Source organism: Pseudophryne corroboree, chromosome 11 (genome assembly GCF_028390025.1).
Source record: "Pseudophryne corroboree isolate aPseCor3 chromosome 11, aPseCor3.hap2, whole genome shotgun sequence".
Lineage (NCBI taxonomy): Eukaryota > Metazoa > Chordata > Amphibia > Anura > Myobatrachidae > Pseudophryne > Pseudophryne corroboree.
This window is the reverse complement of record NC_086454.1, coordinates 109,162,982-109,183,347: the sequence shown is the minus strand read 5'-3', so window position 1 is coordinate 109,183,347 and position 20,366 is coordinate 109,162,982. Positions and strand designations below refer to the sequence as shown.

Below are 20,366 nucleotides of genomic sequence, written 5' to 3'. Positions count from 1 at the left end.
TGCCTTCTCAGGATACAGCTTCCCTCAAGGATCCTGCTGATCGGAAGCAGGAGGTTACCATGAAGCACATTTACACGCATTCCGGTACTATCGTTAGACCGGCTTTGGCATCGGCCTGGGTGTGTAGTGCTGTCGCAGCATGGACAGATTCCTTATCTACGAAACTTGACACCCTAGATAAGGATACCATTCTAATGACCCTAGAGCATATCAAAGATGCTGCTTTATATATGAGGGATGCTCAAAGAGACATTTGTTTACTAAGCTCCAGAATAAATGCTATGTCTATTTCTGCTAGGCGACTCCTGTGGACCCGACAGTGGACGGGGGATGCCGACTCAAATCGGCATATGGAGTCGTTGCCTTACAAGGGGGAGGAGTTGTTTGGAGAAGGCCTCTCGGACCTTGTCTCTACTGCTACAGCCGGTAAATCGAATTTCTTACCTTATGTCCCCCTGCAGCATACTAAAAAGGCACCTCATTTTCAAATGCAGTCCTTTCGTTCCAATAAAAGCAAGAAGGTACGGGGATCGTCCTTCCTTGCCAGAGGAAAAGGCAAGGGAAAAAATCTGCATGCAGCTAGTTCCCAGGAGCAGAAGTCCTCCCCTACATCTGCAAAGTCCACCGCATGACGTTGGGGCTTCCCGGGGGGAGTCCGCTCAAGTGGGGGCACGTCTTTGATTTTTCAGCCAGGTCTGGGTTCACTCACAGGTGGATCCCTGGGCTATAGAGATTGTTTCTCAGGGATACAGGCAGGAATTTGAAGACGTGCCTCCTCGCCGGTTTTTCAAATCGGCTCTGCCAGCTTCCCCGTCAGAGAGGGAGTTAGTGTTGACTGCAATTGAAAAATTGTATCTTCAACAGGTGATAGTCAAAGTTCCTCTTCTCCAGCAAGGAAAGGGGTATTACTCAACCCTGTTTGTGGTCCCGAAACCGGACGGTTCGGTCAGGCCCATTTTGAATCTAAAATCCCTGAACTTGTACTTGAGAAAGTTCAAATTGAAGATGGAATCGCTCAGAGCGGTCATCGCCAGCCTGGAGGGGGGGATTGGATGGTGTCCCTGGACATAAAGGATGCATACCTTCATGTTCCAATTTTCCCTCCTCACCAGGCGTTCCTGAGATTTGCAGTACAGGACTGTCATTACCAATTTCAGACGTTGCCGTTTGGGCTTTCCACAGCCCGAGAATTTTCACCAAGGTAATGGCGGAAATGATGGTGCTCCTGCGCAAGCAGGGTGTCACAATTATCCCATAATTGGACGATCTCCTCATAAAGAAGAGATCTCGGGAGAAGTTGCTGGACAGCGTGTCGCTGTTGGTGAGGATGTTGCAGGGGCACGGCTGGATTCTCAATATACCGAAGTCCCAGCTAGTCCCTACAACGCGCCTGACCTTTCTGGGTCTGATTCTAGACACAGACCATTGCCCTGGTCAGGAACCTATTAAAGCTAAAAAAGGTTTCAGTGCATCACTGCACGCGTATCCTGGGGAAGATGGTGGCATCGTACGAGGCCATCCCCTTTGGAAGGTTCCATGCGAGGACCTTTCAATGGGATCTACTGGACAAATGGTCCAGGTCCCATTTACAAATGCATCAGAGGATCACCCTGTCTCCCAGGACCAGGGTATCTCTCCTGTGGTGGCTGCACAGTGCTCACCTCCTAGAAGGCCGCAGGTTCGGAATTCAGGACTGGATTCTGGTGACCACGGACGCAAGCCTCCGAGGTTGGGGAGCAGTCACACTGGGAAGAAATTTCCAAGGTCTCTGGTCGAATCTGGAGACTTGTCTCCACATCAACGTCCTTGAGTTGCGGGCCATATACAACGCCCTACGCCAGGCGGAGGCATTGCTTCGGGACAAACCGGTTCTGATTCATTCAGACAATGTCACAGCAGTGGCTCATGTAAACCGCCAAGGCGGCACAAGGAGCAGAGCGGCCATGGCAGAAGCGACCAGGATTCTTCGCTGGGCGGAAGGCCATGTAAGCGCCCTATCAGCTGTATTCATCCCGGGGGTGGACAACTGGGAGGCGGACTTCCTCAGCAGGCACGACCTGCATCCGGGAGAGTGGGGACTTCATCAAGAAGTCTTCGCACAGATCGTGGGTCGGTGGGGACTGCCTCAGATAGACATGATGGCGTCCCGTCTCAACAGAAACCTAAAGCGGTATTGCGCCAGGTCAAGAGACCCTCAGGCGGTAACGGTGGACGCTCTAGTGACGCCTTGGGTGTTCAGATCGGTCTATGTGTTCCCTCCTCTACCTCTCATACCCAAGGTGTTGAGAATAACAAGACTAAGAAGAGTAAGAACAATCCTCATTGTTCCAGATTGGCCACGAAGGACTTGGTATCCGGATCTGCAAGAGTTGCTCACAGAAGATCCGTGGCCTCTTCCTCTAAGACAGGACCTGCTGCAGCAGGGGCCCTGTCTGTTCCAAGACTTACCGCGGCTGCGTTTGACGGCATGGCGGTTGAATGCCAGATCCTAGCGAAAAAAGGTATTCCAGGGGAGGTCATTCCTACCCTGATCAAGGCTAGTAAGGACGTGACATTGAAACATTATCACCGTATATGGCGAAAATATGTTTCTTGGTGTGAGGCCAGGACTGCTCCTACGGAGGAGTTCCATTTGGGTGGTCTGCTTCACTTCCTGCAAACAGGAGTGACTTTGGGCCTAAAATTAGGGTCCATAAAGGTCCAAATTTCGGCCTTATCCATTTTCTTTCAAAAGGAATTGGCTTCTCTTCCTGAAGTACAGACATTCGTGAAGGGGTTGCTGCATATTCAGCCTCCTTTTGTACCTCCGGTGGCGCCGTGGGATCTTAATGTGGTATTAAGTTTCCTCAAGTCACCTTGGTTTGAACCACTCACAACAGTGGAGTTGAAATATCTCACTTGGAAAGTGGTCATGTTGTTGGCCTTGGCTTCTGCGAGGCGTGTTTCGGAATTAGCGGCTTTGTCACATAAAAAGCCCCTATCTGGTTTTCCACGTGGATAGGGCAGAATTGAGGACTCGTCCTCAATTTCTGCCTAAAGTGGTCTCTTCTTTTCATATGAATCAACCTATTGTCGTGCCTGTGGCTACACGGGACTTGGAGGATTCCGAGTCCCTTGATGTGGTCAGGGCTTTGAAGATTTATGTGGCCAGAACAGCGAGGGTTAGGAAAACTGAAGCGCTGTTTGTTCTGTATGCAGCCAACAAAGTTGGCGCGCCTGCTTCAAAGCAGACTATTGCTCGCTGGATCTGTAACACGATTCAGCAGGCGCATTCTACGGCAGGATTGCCATTGCCTAAATCGGTTAAGGCCCATTCCACTAGGAAGGTGGGCTCGTCTTGGGCCGGCTGCCCGAGGGGTCTCGGCATTACAGTTGTGCCGAGCAGCTACTTGGTCGGGGTCAAACACCTTTGCAAAGTTCTATAAATTTGATACCCTGGCTGAGGAGGACCTCCTGTTTGCTCAATCTGTGCTGCAGAGTCATCCGCACTCTCCCGCCCGTTTGGGAGCTTTGGTATAATCTCCATGGGCCCTCATTCCGAGTTGTTCGCTCGCAAGCTGCTTTTAGCAGCTTTGCACACGCTAAGCCACCGCCTACTGGGAGTGAATCTTAGCTTATCAAAATAGCGAACGAAAGATTCGCAATATTGCGAAAAGACTTCTCTGGGCAGTTTCTGAGTAGCTCGAGACTTACTCTGCCAGTGCGATCAGTTCAGTGCTTGTCGTTCCTGGTTTGACGTCACAAACACACCCAGCGTTCGCCCAGACACTCCTCCGTTTCTCCAGCCACTCCCGCGTTTTTCCCAGAAACGGCAGCGTTTTTTCTCACACTCCCATAAAACTGCCTGTTTCCGCCCAGAAACACCCACTTCCTGTCAATCACATTACGATCACCAGAACGAAGAAAAAACCTTGTAATGCCGTGAGTAAAATACCTAACTGCATAGCAAATTTACTTGGCGCAGTCGCACTGTGGACATTGCGCATGCGCATTAGCGACTAATCGCTCCGTTGCGAGAAAAAAATAACGAGCGAGCAACTCGGAATGACCCCCATGGTCCTTACGGAGTCCCAGCATCCTCTAGGACGTTAGAGAAAATAAGATTTTACACTTACCGGTAAATCTATTTCTCGTAGTCCGTAGAGGAGGCTGGGCGCCCGTCCAAAGTGCGGACTTCTTCTGCAAGACTTGTATATAGTTATTGCTTACATAAGGGTTGTGTTATAGTTTCATCGGTTTAGACCGAGACTATGTTGTTTGTTAGATACTATTAACTGGGTAGTTATCACAAGTCATACGGTGTGATTGGTGTGGCTTGTATGAATCCTGCCCTGGGATTCCCAAAAATACTTTCCTCGTACTGTCCATCTCCTCTGGGCACCGTTTCTCTAACTGGGGTCTGGAGGAGGGGCATAGAGGGAGGAGCCAGTGCACACCCAGAGTCCAAAATCTTTCTTAAAGTACCCATGCCTCCTGCGGAGCCCGTCTATCCCCATGGTCCTTACGGAGTCCCAGCATCCTCTACGGACTACGAGAAATAGATTTACCGGTAAGTGTAAAATCTTATTATTATTTTTCCGGCTTTCCCCCCCCCTAATTATATGTCTTTATTGTATGTAGGTGTACCTTACTTTTGTGTACCCAAATGACTTTACTCGTCTTACCCATATGGAAACTGAAAACAAATGTTTCTATCGAGAGTCCCCGATATACTTGGAGAAGTAAGTTCTGTTCTTCTATATGATTTTCACCAACCCATCTCTCAGCTCTACCACAGTATACTCTGCATTCCTCTCTGCCGTCTCAAACTGAGCACATTCTGAAACCTCAGCCCCGCTCCTCTTCATGCTCCCTGTCATTTGTATCCCACAAACAGTACAGCACAGAAGGGCACGCTTTAATTCAGTCTGATCTTCTGTCCAAGGTTTGGTTTCTATAAATATATGAAGATGGATGATGAGGATTCCCCCCAGATGCCATTCCTGTTTTTTAACCATCAGCGTATGTACAAAATAATCTCTCTGTTGCTACACTCATTTCTGCACTGCTTTCCACAATTCCCACAGGGAACCGCTCTGTTAATCTATATATGCATATAGATTAGCCCATTCCTAATTAATTTACCCTTTTACTGTGACATCTATGTGACACACACTTCCAAGCCTTGTGGAGAAGGGGGGGATCTTGCCTCCAGGTGCCGGGAATAGAGTTCCACTACTGCTTAGTATCTATGCTTATCTTTTTTAAACATTTAAAAAAAATGTCATTGTCATCTTCTCCTGATCTTACCTAAGTTCCTGGCTCTCCCTTCCTTTACCAGATTTCATGGATGAAGATGAGGAGGAGTCACTGTTGCCGGGCGCCTCACTGAAGAAAAAGATCAGAGAAGAGGAGACCATTGATGCCAATTCACCCAGCACTGTGGGTCATGGGCACACCAATATCCCTTACAATGATTCTCTAGACTCTATGCCTATAATAAATGACAGCACAAGGGCCCCGTTAAGAACTCTGTTGTGGGCACCCAGGGAAAGCCCACCATCTGTCCACCGGGGACATAGGAAACCATTAACACCAGGAATTAAATATGATCCAGAACCCACTGTGGGGAAATCTACTTACAGAACAAAAGTCAGCAAAGAAAGTGATATTGCTCCTAGGACAAAAGGGAAGAAGTCTGATAGTAGACCAAGGGTCAGAGGAAGAAATAGACATGAAAAGTTAGAGAAGCAAGTGTATGTGAGATCAGAAGCCACAGAGAAGCAGACTAATCAAGACGCAAGGCCTAGTGAGGAAAGCAAATTAGAGGTCAACACTAGAGAGGGAAAAGTAAAACAGAAATCGAAGGACAATGGGGTTGCAAATAAAAAAGAGTCTGATAAAGTGTATGTGACACGTCTTCTCTCTGGAGTTCGAAAGACTCGAGGTCATGTCTTCCCAGGGGTGTTGCTGCCTAAACCTAAACCCCGTAGAACATCCAGACTTCGTGACCACTCTCATATCCCTACACCCCCAAAAGTTCCTCATGGTGAAAGATTTAGACCATGGACTCCACCTGATACCTCAGAACTTGGACTTTTCAGTTGGGAAGGCCAGACTGAAGTTCCTGGAATACCCCTTCCTACCTCACCCAGTCTTCCTGGTGGCCCTCCCTCCCTCAGCTTGTCTTCAGAAGCCCCAGCAGAAGAATTGCAGGACTATAGTTATGAGGATGCCGAGCCACGGCAAGCCTGGCCTGAGGATGCCATCAATTGGCAGCGTACTTTTAGTGTTGGAAATGTAGATTTTGAGATGCTGAGGTCAGACTGGAATGATCTTCGCTGCAACGTGAGTGGTAACTTGCAACTCTCCGAAGCAGAAACTGTAGACGTGGTGGCTCAGTACATGGAAAAACTCAATGAGAAGAATGGAGGGTGAGAGGAATGCTTTCGTAGTTTTTTTTTTTTTTCTTAGCATATATTTTATATCTTATATGATCCTCTTGTATGGGACGTATACGTGTTCTGGGTTTTCTCTCTGTACTTCTTTTTCTATATGCTTATTTCACAATTTTCATGTTTTGTCTTCTTCACACTAGCCAACGCTATAAGTAGGGGCGTCACTAGATCCGGTGACGCACGGTATGCCGACAAACCTCCCCCCCAATGCCGTAGACAGAAATGTGCAAATAGAAGCGTGGTCTTGTGGCCCAACCCTTATTTCATCACTCCAAGGGCATCATTCCTGGAGATGCTGGGTTGCCCCCAGAGACTCATCTGGCTGCACTGCCCACTCCTGCAATGCGTCAGGAGCCGGGTGCTGCACATAATGTCACAGCGCAGCACCCAACTCCTGTCTCTGAGGAGGAGTAGGTATCTTGGTGTCACCCCTCAGAGGGTGACACCCGGGTGCAGTCCACATCGCCTGCACCCCCCTTAGTGACGTCACAGGCTGTAATCATTTTGGTAATTTTCCGCAACGTTTCTCATTTCTTATGTCGTCTATGTGTCTTCCTTTGTAGCATTTATACTTTGCTTCGTATAATCAATGTGGAGAAGCGGCGTGACTCTGCCAGAGGTAACAGATACCTTATAGAACTGGAACTGGAGGAACGGGGCCGGAGAAAAGTGAGACTGGCAGAGTACGTTTATCTCCTGCTGCACCGTGGCACAGGTGGTGACAGTGATGAAAGCCCTCCTGCTGAACCACCTGAAATTTCTCCTAGTCCTTCCATCTACAGTAAACCAATCCTGTGCCGGCCTGTCAGTCTGACCTGGAATCCTCGTGCTACTGTGCACTTTGTAGTGCCTGGTGAGTGCAGTATAAAGCCAGAGTTAACGTTTATCTTAAATCTTTTCCCCGCAATGCTGAATTTAAGATATTTCTAAGATATACTGTAAGATATAAACACGTTTTATCGTTTTTCTTTTTTTTTTTCTGTCTCGTTAAAAGACAGTTGTGTGGGTGGTGTTTAGCCTTTGGGGTGTTGACCGCCAAGAGGAAGAAGCCATATGGTGTTTTTCATTAGTCATCAGGACACCATTAGCGACACTATTCTTAAGTGTTATTGGAAGGTTGGTTGGGTTTAAACGTATGGCAAGAAAAATTACTGAAATGACTGCATTCTGTAGCAGTCAATGTAATGGTATGTCTCAGTAGAGTCACATGGGAGGTCTCTGCTTTAATAGGTAGATCCATGGAAATTATGGTATCACCAGTGGAACAAGATTTTGGTAACATGATGTTAGTGCTTACAGTAAAACACAAGTGCATGTTACTACGCTTTTAGAGCCTGTTCCAGAGATGGACACAAATTAGATTTTGAATGGCCGATGTTTTGTCTACTGCGCAAGCGTCTGAGTCGCACTGCGCATGTGTCACGATAGTCTTGCAACCTTGATCTCAGCATGGATCTAGATGCAGTTTGATTGATAGCCGGTGGCTCTTTGAGGCAGGTAACAGAGTGGTGACTAAAACGCAAGCGTGCCACGGCCGTTTTGAGAGCACGTTGCAGCCAGTAGCTTGGCATGCAGTGTTTCTGGTCCCGGGGTCTCAGTTGCGACACACATTCTGAGTAACCGTGCTACAGGTGCCGTATTTTGTAAAGACACACCCAATGGTAGATCTGAGAAGCCGCCGCTGGGCGTGTCTGTACAAAAGACAGCACCTGCAGCAGTAGCATAACTTCTCAGATCCGCTTCGGCCAAAGACGCAGCATCGATTCCTCTTTCATCTATCTCTGAATCAGGCCATTAGTACTCCACACTTTACTAGTACATGCTGTATCAGGTGGCTGAAGAAACCTAGCTACACGTGTCCTCATACATCTAGACTCAATACGTCACGCAGCGCAAGATGCCTGCTGCAAGTGAGCCTCCAGGTCCCGTGCTACTCTGCTAGCAATGATGTATGAGAACACATCTGTGGAGGTTCTAGAAGTGACGACTTTAAGGGCTAGTACTATTATGTACTGTCTAGTTAGTGATATGTAGTTCTCTTAAGTGCTAATGTAGAACATATGTAGTGAGAAGTAGTCAGTGCCTGTTACTTTGATTTCTTTTTATTATGTGAAATGCTTGTGTAGGCAAGCAGTCTGTACTGCCCTGTGCTTCACATGCCTTGGCCCTGACAAATGGAAAGTCACATTTTATTTAGCTGGAGCTTCCATGCATATGATCTACGTTCTGGAATAAACCCATAAGTCATTCTCTCTCGTCTAAAAACAGTCCAAGCTGACCTTTACAGAGTACTGTGGGGGCACTGCAGTCAGCGGTGAGGTATTGATGCCTGGGGTAGAACTATGTAGGAAATTAGAATAGGTTGAGTGATTCATTCATTTCTGGTGTTCCGTTCAGTGGGGCTAAATCAGACCTGATCGCTGCTGTGCGTTTTCTCACAGCAGGCAATCCGGTCTGAAATGCGTATGCACCGCAATGCGCAGGCGTGACGGTCTGCAGCGACAGGATAGTGCGAAAAATCTGATCGCAGGGATGCAAAAAACGCACCCTAGCGATCAGGTCTGAATTACCCCCTGTGTTCCTAAGCAATGCATAGCAGTTACAGCAAAACACAGGTCAATAGGGAGTAACAGTTCTAGATTTTCATCAGCTCCTCTCTGTTCCAGCTCTGTGTCTCAGTGTTTATGTAAGAAGATGCTAGTGCAGCCTTGTCTCTGACAGGAGGAAAGTCACATTTTATGTAGCCTCATAGCATACAATCTGGAATAAACCCATAAATGATCCTGGCTGGCTCTTCCCATTATACCCCCTCCTCTTTTCCCTTTTTATTAATAAAGACTTTGGGGATAATTCAGACCTGATCGCTAGTGTGCGTTTTTTGCATCCCTGCAATCAGGTAGTCGCCGCCTACAGGGGGAGGGGGAAATTGCTGTGCCGGGGTGCAATCGCATGTGCAGGAGAGCTGCACAAACAGCAGTTTATACAGTCTCTGCACAGCCCAGGATTTACTCAGCCGCTGCGATGATCGGGGCCGGAGCTGACGTCACGAATCCTCCCGCAAAACGACGGGTCCCTCCTGTGTTTTTCCGGACACTCCCTAGAAACGGTCAGTTGCCACCCACAAACGCCCTCTTCCTGTCAATCTTCTTGCGATAGCCGGTGCGATCTTGTCTGAATTAGCACCTTTGTCATTTGCTTCGTTTTCAGGACCTAGGGCCTAATTTAGAGTTGATCGCAGCAGCAAATTTGTTAGCAGATGGGCAAAACCATGTGCACTGCAGTAGGGGTGGGGGGGGGGATAAAACATGTGCAGAGCGAGTTAGATGTGGGTGGGTTATTTTGTTTCTGTGCAGGGTAAATACTGGCTGCTTTATTTTTACATTGCAATTTAGATTTCAGTTTGAACACACCACTCCCAAATCTAACTCCTCTGCACATGTTATACCTACCCCACCTGCAGTGCACATGGTTTTGCCCAACTGCTAACATATTTTCTGCTACGATCAGGTCTTCATTAGGCCCTCAGTCATATTACATTATGCCCGTGTGCCATAGTACCTACATTATTTACTGCACTTACTGAAAATAAAATCACCCTGCATCTGACCAGCACTTGTTCTAATAGATAGTCCCGTGCAAATACTCTACCATTGTGGGCCTGATTCTGTATCTGACACACCTGTAGCCTATTCAGCTCCTTATGTCAGTGTGAGAATTTCCCATGTATACTACAAATCCGTGCATGTGGATGCCTATCCTGCCTACTGTATACGTTTGCATCCACAGTCGTCATCATTACTGCCATCTCATGGTGGGTGCAAAAGATCACTTGGTCGCTGTCCAGTTACCGCACAAAACCGCACATTTTACGGATGTTGTGCTGAGTCCACGGACAGACCAATCCATATGTACTAACGAGCTCTCAGTGCGAATACCTGATCCGGTGCAATGCCCAGGCGCCGATTCTTTGATGCACGCGCAGTGTGTTGTAATCCGCCAGATCCGTGCGCATTTCCACTTCTGTCCGACTCAGAACCTTTGTGTGATCATTTGGCTACAGGTAGCACTGTCTCACCTCGTGTGACTGCCATTCACTTAGCCTTGCATGAGCATATTACGCCACAGACCAGTAACAGATACAAATAAACAAGGTTATCGTTACCCATATGTTTAATGAAATATACAGTGTCATTTCCACCTCATTCAAGCTATTTTCTTTCTGTCTCATTGCAGTAAAGAACCAGGCTCGCTGGGTTCAGCAGCTGATCACCGACCTTGAGAACTTGTACTTGAAGACTCGCGATGACCAGTTCAGCCTCATTCTGGTGGATTATGACAGTGAGGATATGGATGTAGAGCAGGCTTTGCGCCGTGCAAAATTGCCAAGGTACTTTATCTGTATGTTCTGCAATAATCTATCCGTTTATTTTACTCCGTAATCTGTTGTCTGACAAGTGTAGTGTCTATGACGTTCCTTCTAATGTTTTATTTGGTAGAAGTTCTTATTTCTGGTTTGTTGGCAAGAGATTGTGGCATATGGTTGGGCCTCCAATTTAGACCTCCACATGACCATTTGGTTAGCACATCAGTTTGCCGTCGCTGTGTTACCTGTGTTCTGTAGCTGCATGTAGCAGCCTCCAGAGCTCCGTTTAGGAGCAAGGAGCATACCCCACACAGCGGGAGATGCCTGGTGGGAGTGAGCTGACAAATCCAGGCAACTCCACTACCGCCAAGCATCTTTCTTTGCTGAAATTGCATCTTAGTCGCAATGCATGTGCATCAGGACACTTGTATATCTGTATGCGACTGAGTCTGTATTTGAAGCACAAAGGAACTTTGACATAGAAAAAAACCACAGCCGCTGTATTGTAGCAGATTCAGTCACTCAGTAAGTGTTGCATATCACGTTAATCAGCACAGTCTTCTGGTGCGTCTTCATCACATCATGTTTAGGCCAAAAAAAAAGACGCCCAATGCTAGCAGCATCTGACAGGAACTGCTTGGCGTGACTGCAGCAAAGATGTTTGAGGACACATCTGTATAAACTCTAAATGCTAATAAGATGCTATTGTTTAGCACTTATTTGCATCTGTGTGTTAGTAAATACCCTCAAAGTACATATGTTTTATGGAACATTTTATATTAAATTGAACACTGTTAGCTTTATTCATTTCAAAAATTGATCTTTGACTTGTATGGTTGCATATATAATGCATTGATACATAATATTACGAGTAGGGCTAATATAGCAGCATGTTATACCGTATGCTAATAGCTGATCGCAGTGGGTGACAATCTTCATGCGGATATGATATATTCCATCTTTCTTTTTGTATTGTCTGCTACAGTTTGTTACTATCAGGTGACCTCTCCTGAACTGAACTGTCAGTGCTGCTTTTCTACCAACCATTACTCTACTGGCTTCACCTATTACCGTGCTGCTGTGCCTGCTCAGATATAGCATCATGTTGTCCTCTCGTGACTTCCAGTGCATTGCCTTTAATACTGTATTCTCCTCCAGACATCGTATATCACTAATAAATGCATCAAGTACAGAGCCCATTACTGACTGTCCCATAGGGCTGGCTACTGTACTGGTTATCGGTCTCTCTTCCAAATGTATTTCATTGTCGTTATCCATTAAAATCTGCTCATAATCTGCTGCCCTTTAAAGATTTATTTTTTTTAAACCCTGTCAAGAGCATACAAATATCTCTCAATAAGCAATATCAATCAGCCTACATGATCTACAATTCTAGTTAGACAAGCAGTTGAAATGAATTGATATTGAAAGTGATGTTTTGTCTATATATCCAGGCTATTTTTTTATTATTGACCTGTCCCAGATAACGTATGCATTTATATTGGTTATTTTCTATAGATTAATATCAGAAAGACAATTTATATGAGTGACATGCAGATGTGTTCTCATGCATCTTGCCTCAATATGCCACGTAGTAGGAGATGCCTGACGTGAATGAGCTGACAGGTCCCGTGTAACAAGCACAAGCAGACTCTGCTGATTAAAATGATATGTGGCATGCCTACATAATGTGCGCATCTGCAGCTGTAACTGCATACAAAATGGTACATTACACTGTTTTCCTGGAAAACACTGTAATGTAGTATTACGTACGCAGATACAGATGCACACAGCATATAGGCATGCCACATATCATTTTAATCAGCAAAAGCGGCATTGTTTTGTGAATAAGATGCATTTTATTGGAAAAAGTTGCACGTAAAGTAGCTTGGCTCTATCGAGTCACATCACAGCATGGCATGACTAGAAGGACTGTGTGCAGGAAAGCTTTGCCTCTTTACCGAGGTGATGTAGGAAGCCGTAGGAACGAGATGTATGAATATCTTGTATGCTGGAGTGAGGAAGTAAAAATTCCTCTCTTCGGCGATCACCGCCACGACCACAACACATCAGCCTAGTACGGATTTGCTGTGTCTCTCCTCCCGGCTGGCTCCACTGGGCATGCACGAGATCTTGCTAGCATTGCAAGGTCTCCCATGTAGCCCAGAGCCTGACTGTCTCCGCAGCCAGGGACATGGGGGAAGAGAAGCAGTATCAGCACACATAACTTATGTCGAGTCTATTGTACAGTTGCAATGTGCAGTATGAACTCGTACGTGTAATGTATGCTACGTTCCCCCTTCTTATGCTATGTATTCCCCCTTTATGTTGCTGCTTACTAGTGTACTGTACGTGAGTACACCTGGCCAATAAAGCTGATTCTGATTATCCCCCATAATGCCGCATAATACATCTACCACTCACATAGTTATTTGCAGCCACCCACTAAGCATGGATTTCTCAAAATTCCACTTCTAAGGGCATGAAAAGGGGTAAAGTGTTCCGCCCAGCAAAGCTTTGCCCACTTGAAACTGGGCACATCAGCTAGTAAATATCATTATTATTATTAAGCACAGGACCTGCATCCCTTATAAATGGTGTTAAGGCCCCCTTACACCAGACGGCCTACTTCCCCGTTATGCCGGCACCACAGATCAGCGGCCAGCGATGATCAGTGATTCATTAACGAATCAGGCAAATTAACCATGTTAATAATTCCCCATTTTCTGATCCCAGCTGTTTTTGGACGGGATCGGGGGAATCAGGATTTTTAAACACGTTTAGTATTCACGATTCCCCGACTCGGCTGTTAGGGTATCAGCAAATAGAACAATACATAGTATGGGAGCCACAACTGAAAGTTACAAATTAACAATACAGAACTTAATGAACAGTAACTATTTTTTTGCATATGTTTTATTAGTTTATTTAACAACTGAATTATGTGTTCTATTTATCAGACTGTAGTACATATACCGCAGGTTGATTACCTAAGATGCGGAGGATTCTGAGTCTGATAAGCAAATTGATCACTGCCAAAACCCTGTGTAATTTACAAGTCAGTGGGATGTCCTATATTTAGAGATTTTTTTTATTTACATGTTTTAAATTTATTTTTAGTTAACAAATAGAATTTTTTTTAAAAAATTATGCCCATTGTTGCTGTATTTGCAGTTCCTTTGGTTGATTGCTAGCAGACTAGTGATTACGGAATGGTTTCCTGTGTTATTTTCTGTTCAGACCGCTACCAGCACTGTTTTCTCAGTGAATATAAGGATAGGCGCTCTGCAGAGAGAGCTATTTTGTCTCTTCATCATGGGAGCAGATGTACTAAGCGTTGGTGATAAAGTACCAGCTGATCAGCTCCAAAGTCTAATTTTTCAAACAGCCTGTAACATGACAGGAGCTGATTGGCTGCTACGTTATAGCTCTCCACTTTATTTTACTCTCCAAGTCTTAAACTAGGTACACACTTGTCCATTCCACGGCAGATCAGACCGCAGATTAGACTGTTTATACAATCCTGCTCGCAGATTCTTGCACTTGTCAAATTTTTCAGCAGACTAATCTGTCTACTGAAACATTCTGATGAAAAAGTATCATTTTGGCTTGGGGAAGGGAGATTTATCAATGAGGAATTGAATTAATTTTAATCATGGGGAGAGCATTTTAATGTTCCTTCCAAAAAAAAACAAAAAAAAAACACTAATGTGTGGGGTTTCCCCCCAAAGGCATAACCAGTCCCAGGCTCTTTGAGTTGACCCTGGTCCCAAAAAATATGGGGAACAAAACGTGTAGGGGTCCCCCATGTTTAATGAACCAGCATCGGGCTCTTGGAGACGGCCATGGATCTAAAAATACGGGGAACAAAACAAGTAGGGATCCCCTGTATTTTCAGAACCAGTACTGTGTTCCACTAGCAAGGGGGTAATGCCACAGCCAGGGGACACACTTGACCGGGTCCCATGGCCAAAGCATTCTCTCCCCTAACTAGTCAGCCCAGGTCGGGGATTCCCGGGAAGTGGGGTCCCCCCGTCTTCAGGGCACCCAAGGCCAGGGCTGAAGCCCAGGGCTATCCCCGGCACCCATGGACTATGGGTGCCGAGTTGATAGTCCATTTGTTATAGAATAATATTGTCTTTTAAAAGAGGACTGCAGGTGCCAGCAAGCCTCCCCTGTATTCTGGTACTTTGAGAACCACAAATACCAGCAGGCAGGACAAAAAGGGCCCCTGGTACCGATAGGCCTCCTGTAAAATAAATATTGAAGTCAAGACACAACACAGAATGTTTTCATATTTTATTAGCCAGCACCTTCAGCTGGAGGGCGGTGGCCTTTAAGCTATATTGCAAGGCCGCCACCCATCCAGGACTTCCCCGGCGTCTTCACCTGGAGGACGGTGGCCTTTAAGCTCTTTGTTATGGCCGCCTCCCATCCAGTACTTCCCCGGCGTCTTCACCTGGAGGGCGGTGTCCTTTAAGCTCTTTGTCATGGCCGCCGCCCATCTAGGACTTCCCTGGCGTCTTCAGTCTTCAGGAGCTCTTCTCTCCTCCTCTGCCATCGGACTGACACCCGCTGCCTCATGCTGGCTAATATTAGCTGGCACAAAGGGGCGGGTTTAACAACCAGGAGACCTGACAGGCGACCAAGATTGGGTGTGCGGGTCAGTTGGTAGAGGGTACACGCTTGTCCAATGTCGGGCAATGCGAGTCTGATCTCCTGATGATTGGACAAGTGTGTACCCAGCTTTAGTACATCCCCCATATTTGAAGGAGTAAGAGATGGGATGTAGTTAGAATACCAACACCAGGATCCCGACCGCCGAGAATGTTGACAGCTGCGCCAGAGCTATTCCCACTCGTGAGTATCCACGACACCCATAGAGTGGGAATAGAACCTGTGTGTGTGTAGCGAGCCACCGAGCCCGCAGGCGTGGCGAGCCCGCAAGGAGCTGGGCTTTCTAGCGCTCGCCCCACTGCCGGCATTCTGGCGACCAGGATCCCGGCATCGGTATTCTGACCGCCGGAATCCCAACTGCTGGCATTCCATGCCCAACCCTAAGAGATGATATGACATGTAATCTATAAACAGCAGTGTAGTTTTGCCACCATTGGCCACATCTCAGGGAAGAATGTCTGTATCCTACCTAGTTTGTCAGTTTATTGCTCATTATTACCAAGATTTGTCAATTTACACTTCCTGTATCATTGATATGTCTGTTTCTCTATTACTTTGTATATTTTCTGTATGGCGCTGTTGAAACTATGTGGCACCTTACAATTAAATCATGATGATGTTAATAATGATACAGTATATTCGATAATGATTATGCACTTCCCAGCTTGTCCACGGTGCCTTATTAAAACCGGATGCTATCACATGGAATTTTGATGACACTTGGCCTAAATCGATGAGAATTCGGTCACACCGGGCGCAATGTTTTTGAACGCAGCTTTCGCAAATGACGTCAGATGCACTTCCTGAAAACGGCCATGACACGGCTGCGTTTTCCCTACCACTCCCCGTAAATGCTATGTTACCACCCACGAACGGTCACTTCCTGTCAAAATGTGTACACTTTACAATTAGGTTGCATACGAAAGACTGTTGCATTTTGCCCTTTGCACCCGCGCAATGCGTTCGCAGCACATGCGCAGTCTGCCGACAATCGCTCACTGCGTGCAAATGGTAGTGAATCAGGCCCACTGTCGCATCCCATGCAATCGTGCTGTCCGCCGGCTTTTAAAAAGGGGAAAAATAAATATTTTCTCCTGTTCCAGCCCCCTGGCAGTGAAATAGCGGTTTGTGATCGCCAACATCACTACCGAAATCGCTCCCCAGAATTTGTCGTCCCTCCCAAACACTAATATGTTGATCTCTGCAAGTGAAGAGATCAGCTACTGCAGGGAAACTGATCAGCTGTACCCTCTTACACGTGCTCTGCATAGGAGAGTGGAGGTAGGTAATTGCCACTGGTGATCTATTGGCACTAGAGGAGGCATGAATGCTCCATAAAGGGCTAGTTATGTCACTGGCGAGCTATTACCACTAGGGGGGTGGGGGAAGGGGTAATGCAACGGGGATCTATGTCCCCGTGGATTGGAGTTATTGTTACAATAAGGGCTATAGCAGGGGTGGGGAACATCTGGGCTGCACAGCCTCTTCATCCGGCCCGGCGGCCAGTGCTGCAGCCGCTGCTATGTGAGGGGAGGAGAGCTCAGTGATGTTCAGACTCTGGTCTTCGGCGGCAGGGTGAATCTCATTGGTTTGTTAGCCAATCAGAGCTTGTGGACCAGCAGCCCGGGCTCCTGATTGGCTGCCGGTCCGCGAGCTCTGATTGGCTAACGAACCGGCGCCTCATTTGAGATACCCGCTGCTGGAGACCGGACTTCACTGAGCATTGAGGGGCAGGAGAGGCGCTGCGCTGCGCTCTCCTCCCCTCACATAGCAGTAACAACAGCAGTGAGCAGCGGGGCGGCACTGTGGGGCAATGTGTATCTGGCACTCGGGGTCAATGTGCATCTGGCACTCGCGGGCAATGTGTATCTGGCACAGTGAGGCAATGTGTATCTGGTACTGTGGGGCAATGTGTATCTGGCAGTGCACTACTGGGGGCATATATGTTTCTGGCACTGCACATTTGGGGGGCACCCATTTTCTGGTGCGCGCGCCTTCGGCATGCGCACACAGTACCACTAAGGTGCATATCTACTGGGGCACAACTACTGGGGGGCAGGCTAATTTTTAAGTTGATAATTTTTGTATGGCCCCCGAAGGATTTTATAAATAGCCAAATGGCTATTGGAAGAAAAAAGGACCCCCACCCCTGGGATAGATGAAGATGAGACTTTTTTTTTCTACAAATTATTTAAATACACTTCTAATTTTTTTTAACTTGATTACAATTTTTTTTTTTAAATATATCTCCTATATATTTGCCCAACTCTGTGATTCTGTGCCTGGCCGTAACGCTGGGCGGAGTCACAGGCACAGATCTGGCCAGGAACAGTCCCCTCCCCATCTCCGCCCAGTCCCCTCCCTATCTCCGCCCAGTCCCCTGTCTCCCTTCTCCCCGTACACTCTCTGGTGACAGAGCAGCCGCTGACTGTGAGCGGAACTCACACTACCCGCCTCACAGACTAGCGGCTGCTGCAGAGTTCAGGGGGACATGCTGACACTGACAGCCGCACTCGCTCCCCCTCCCACCCGCGGCAACCACCCGCATCTGCCCCCCACCCGCGGCACTCCCGCCCTCTCCCCCTCCCGCAGCACCAACATCCGCGGCACTCCCGCTCAGAGGCGTCACTTACTGTTATAACACCCGGTGCGGACGCGGGTGAAAAGGGGGCGTGGCTTTGCTGAAGGGGGCGTGGCTTCGCGTCCCGACCCCCGTTTTCGGCACATTGTGGGTCGGGGGATACGGCCTTCACCCGGACACTGCTGAATCTGCAGTGCTGGCTTCTGCGCTGTGACAGGAGCCGGGTTGCAGCATCCAGCTCCTGTCACTGAGCAGGAGCCGGCACTTTGGTGTCACCCCTCAGAGGGTAACACCCGGGTGCTGCCCGCACCCCCCGCACCCACGTTGTGGCGCCACTGCTCCTGCCCCCTCCCCCACCCGTAGCACAAACACCCGCCGCATCCACCCACCACCCGCGGCACTCCCGCCCCCTCCCCCGCCCAGAGCACCAACACCCGCGGCAACCAACCGCATTCGCCCCCCACCCGCGGCACTCCCACCCTCTCCCCCACCCGCAGCACCAACACCCGCGCCACCTACCCGCGGCACCCACCGCATCCACCCACCACCCTTGGCACTCCACCCCCTCCCCCACCCGCAGCAGCAACATCCGCACCACCCGTGGCACTCTGCCCCCTCCCCCACCCACAGCACCAACACCAGCTGCCCCCCCCTGCGGCACCCAACGCATCCCCCACATCCGCTCCCACCCGCGGCGCTCCCGCCCCCACCCGTAGCTCCCACACCTGCAGCACCCCCCGCCCCTCCCCCACCCGCTGCAACCCTGCCCCTCCCCCATACCCACCCTCTCCCCCACCCGCAGCACCAACACCCGCGCCACCTACCCGCGGCATCCACCCACCACCCGTGGCACTCCACCCCCACCCGCAGCAACAACACCCGCACCACCCGTGGCACTCTGCCCCCTCCCCCACCCACAGCACCAACACCCGCTGCCCCCCCCTGCGGCACCCAACGCATCCCCCACATCCGCTCCCACCCGCGGCACTCCCGCCCCCACCCGTAGCTCCCACACCTGCAGCACCCCCCGCACCTCCCCCACCCGCTGCAACCCTGCCCCTCCCCCATACCCACCTCTTCCCCCCCCCCCCCCCCGCTGCACCCTTCACCCACCCCGCACCACCACCGCATCTGCCCCTCCTGCACCCACCCATCCCCCCCGCACCCTCCCCCCCAACCCTCGGAATCCCAGCAGCTGCCTCCCACCACCCAACTGCACCACCACTGCTCCAGCCCCTGCCCCCCCTCCGCACTTGTCCCCCCACCCATGGCACCATGCCCCCACCCCCAGCACCCCTCCTCCCCCATCCACGGCACTCCCACACCAGCTTCTCCCACACCCACATCACCCCTGCTCCCAACCCCCCCCCCCCTATGGCACCCCCGCCCCTCCAAACCGCCCCCTCCCCCACCCTTGGCACCCCCCCACTCCACCCCCATACCCACCTCTCCCCCCGCTACACCCCTGCTCCCTTCACCCACCCTGCACCACCACCGCATCTGCCCCTCCTGCACCCACCCCTCCCCCATCCGCAACACCCCTGCTCCTGCACCCCCACCCACGCCACACCCCCAACCCTCGGAACCCCCGCAGCCACCTTCCACCCCCCATCCGCACCACCACTGCACCCGCCACTGCCCCCCCCACACCTGTCCTCCACCCATGGCACAACGCCCCCACGCCCAGAACCCCCCCCCCCCTCCCCTACCCACGGCACTCCCACACCAGCTTCTCCCACAGCCCCCCCAACCCTCCCAAACCCACATCACCCCTGCTCCCAACTCCCCACCCATGGCACCCCGACCCTCCACTACGCACAGCACCCTGCTCCCGCACCCCCACCCCTCCCCTACCTGCAGCACCCCCCCACCCGCCCCTGCAACCATAGCACCCTCACCCCCACCCACCCCCAACCGCACCACCCCGGCTAACTGCCCCCTCCCCCACCCGCGGCACCCCGCCCCTCCCCACTCCACCCCCATACCCACCTCTCCCCCGCTACACCCCTCCACCCCACCCGCACCACCACCACCGCATTTGCCCCTCCTGCACCCGCCCCTCCCCCATCCGCAACACCCCTGCTCCCGCACCCCCTCCCCCACCCGCGCCAACCCTCGGAAACCCCCGCAGCCGCCTCCCACACCCCAACCGCAGCACTACTGCACCCGTCCCTGCCCCCCGCACCTGTCCCCACACCCATGGCACCACACTCCCACCCGCAGCCCCCCACTCCCCCACCCACGGCACTCCCACACCAGCTTCTTCCACAACCCCTCCCACACCCATATCATCCCTGCTCCCAACCCT

The 20,366-nt window shown here is 49.8% G+C and overlaps 1 protein-coding gene across 6 annotated transcripts in view; it reads left to right on the top strand.

Moving 5' to 3' along the window:
* B4GALNT4 (beta-1,4-N-acetyl-galactosaminyltransferase 4) overlaps positions 1–20,366 on the top strand; it is a 129,300-nt gene that overhangs the window by 38,614 nt on the left and 70,320 nt on the right. For 5 of the 6 annotated variants that reach the window (XM_063944735.1, XM_063944734.1, XM_063944736.1 and 2 more), the window contains 5 exons: positions 4,621–4,721; positions 4,925–5,001; positions 5,321–6,413; positions 7,001–7,290; positions 10,671–10,824. In XM_063944735.1, coding sequence (XP_063800805.1) covers positions 4,621–4,721; positions 4,925–5,001; positions 5,321–6,413; positions 7,001–7,290; positions 10,671–10,824 — 1,715 coding nt within the window. Of the gene's footprint in view, positions 1–4,620; positions 4,722–4,924; positions 5,002–5,320; positions 6,414–7,000; positions 7,291–10,670; positions 10,825–11,785; positions 12,020–20,366 lie in introns of those variants that run through there. The other variant, XM_063944738.1, reaches the window with a different exon arrangement.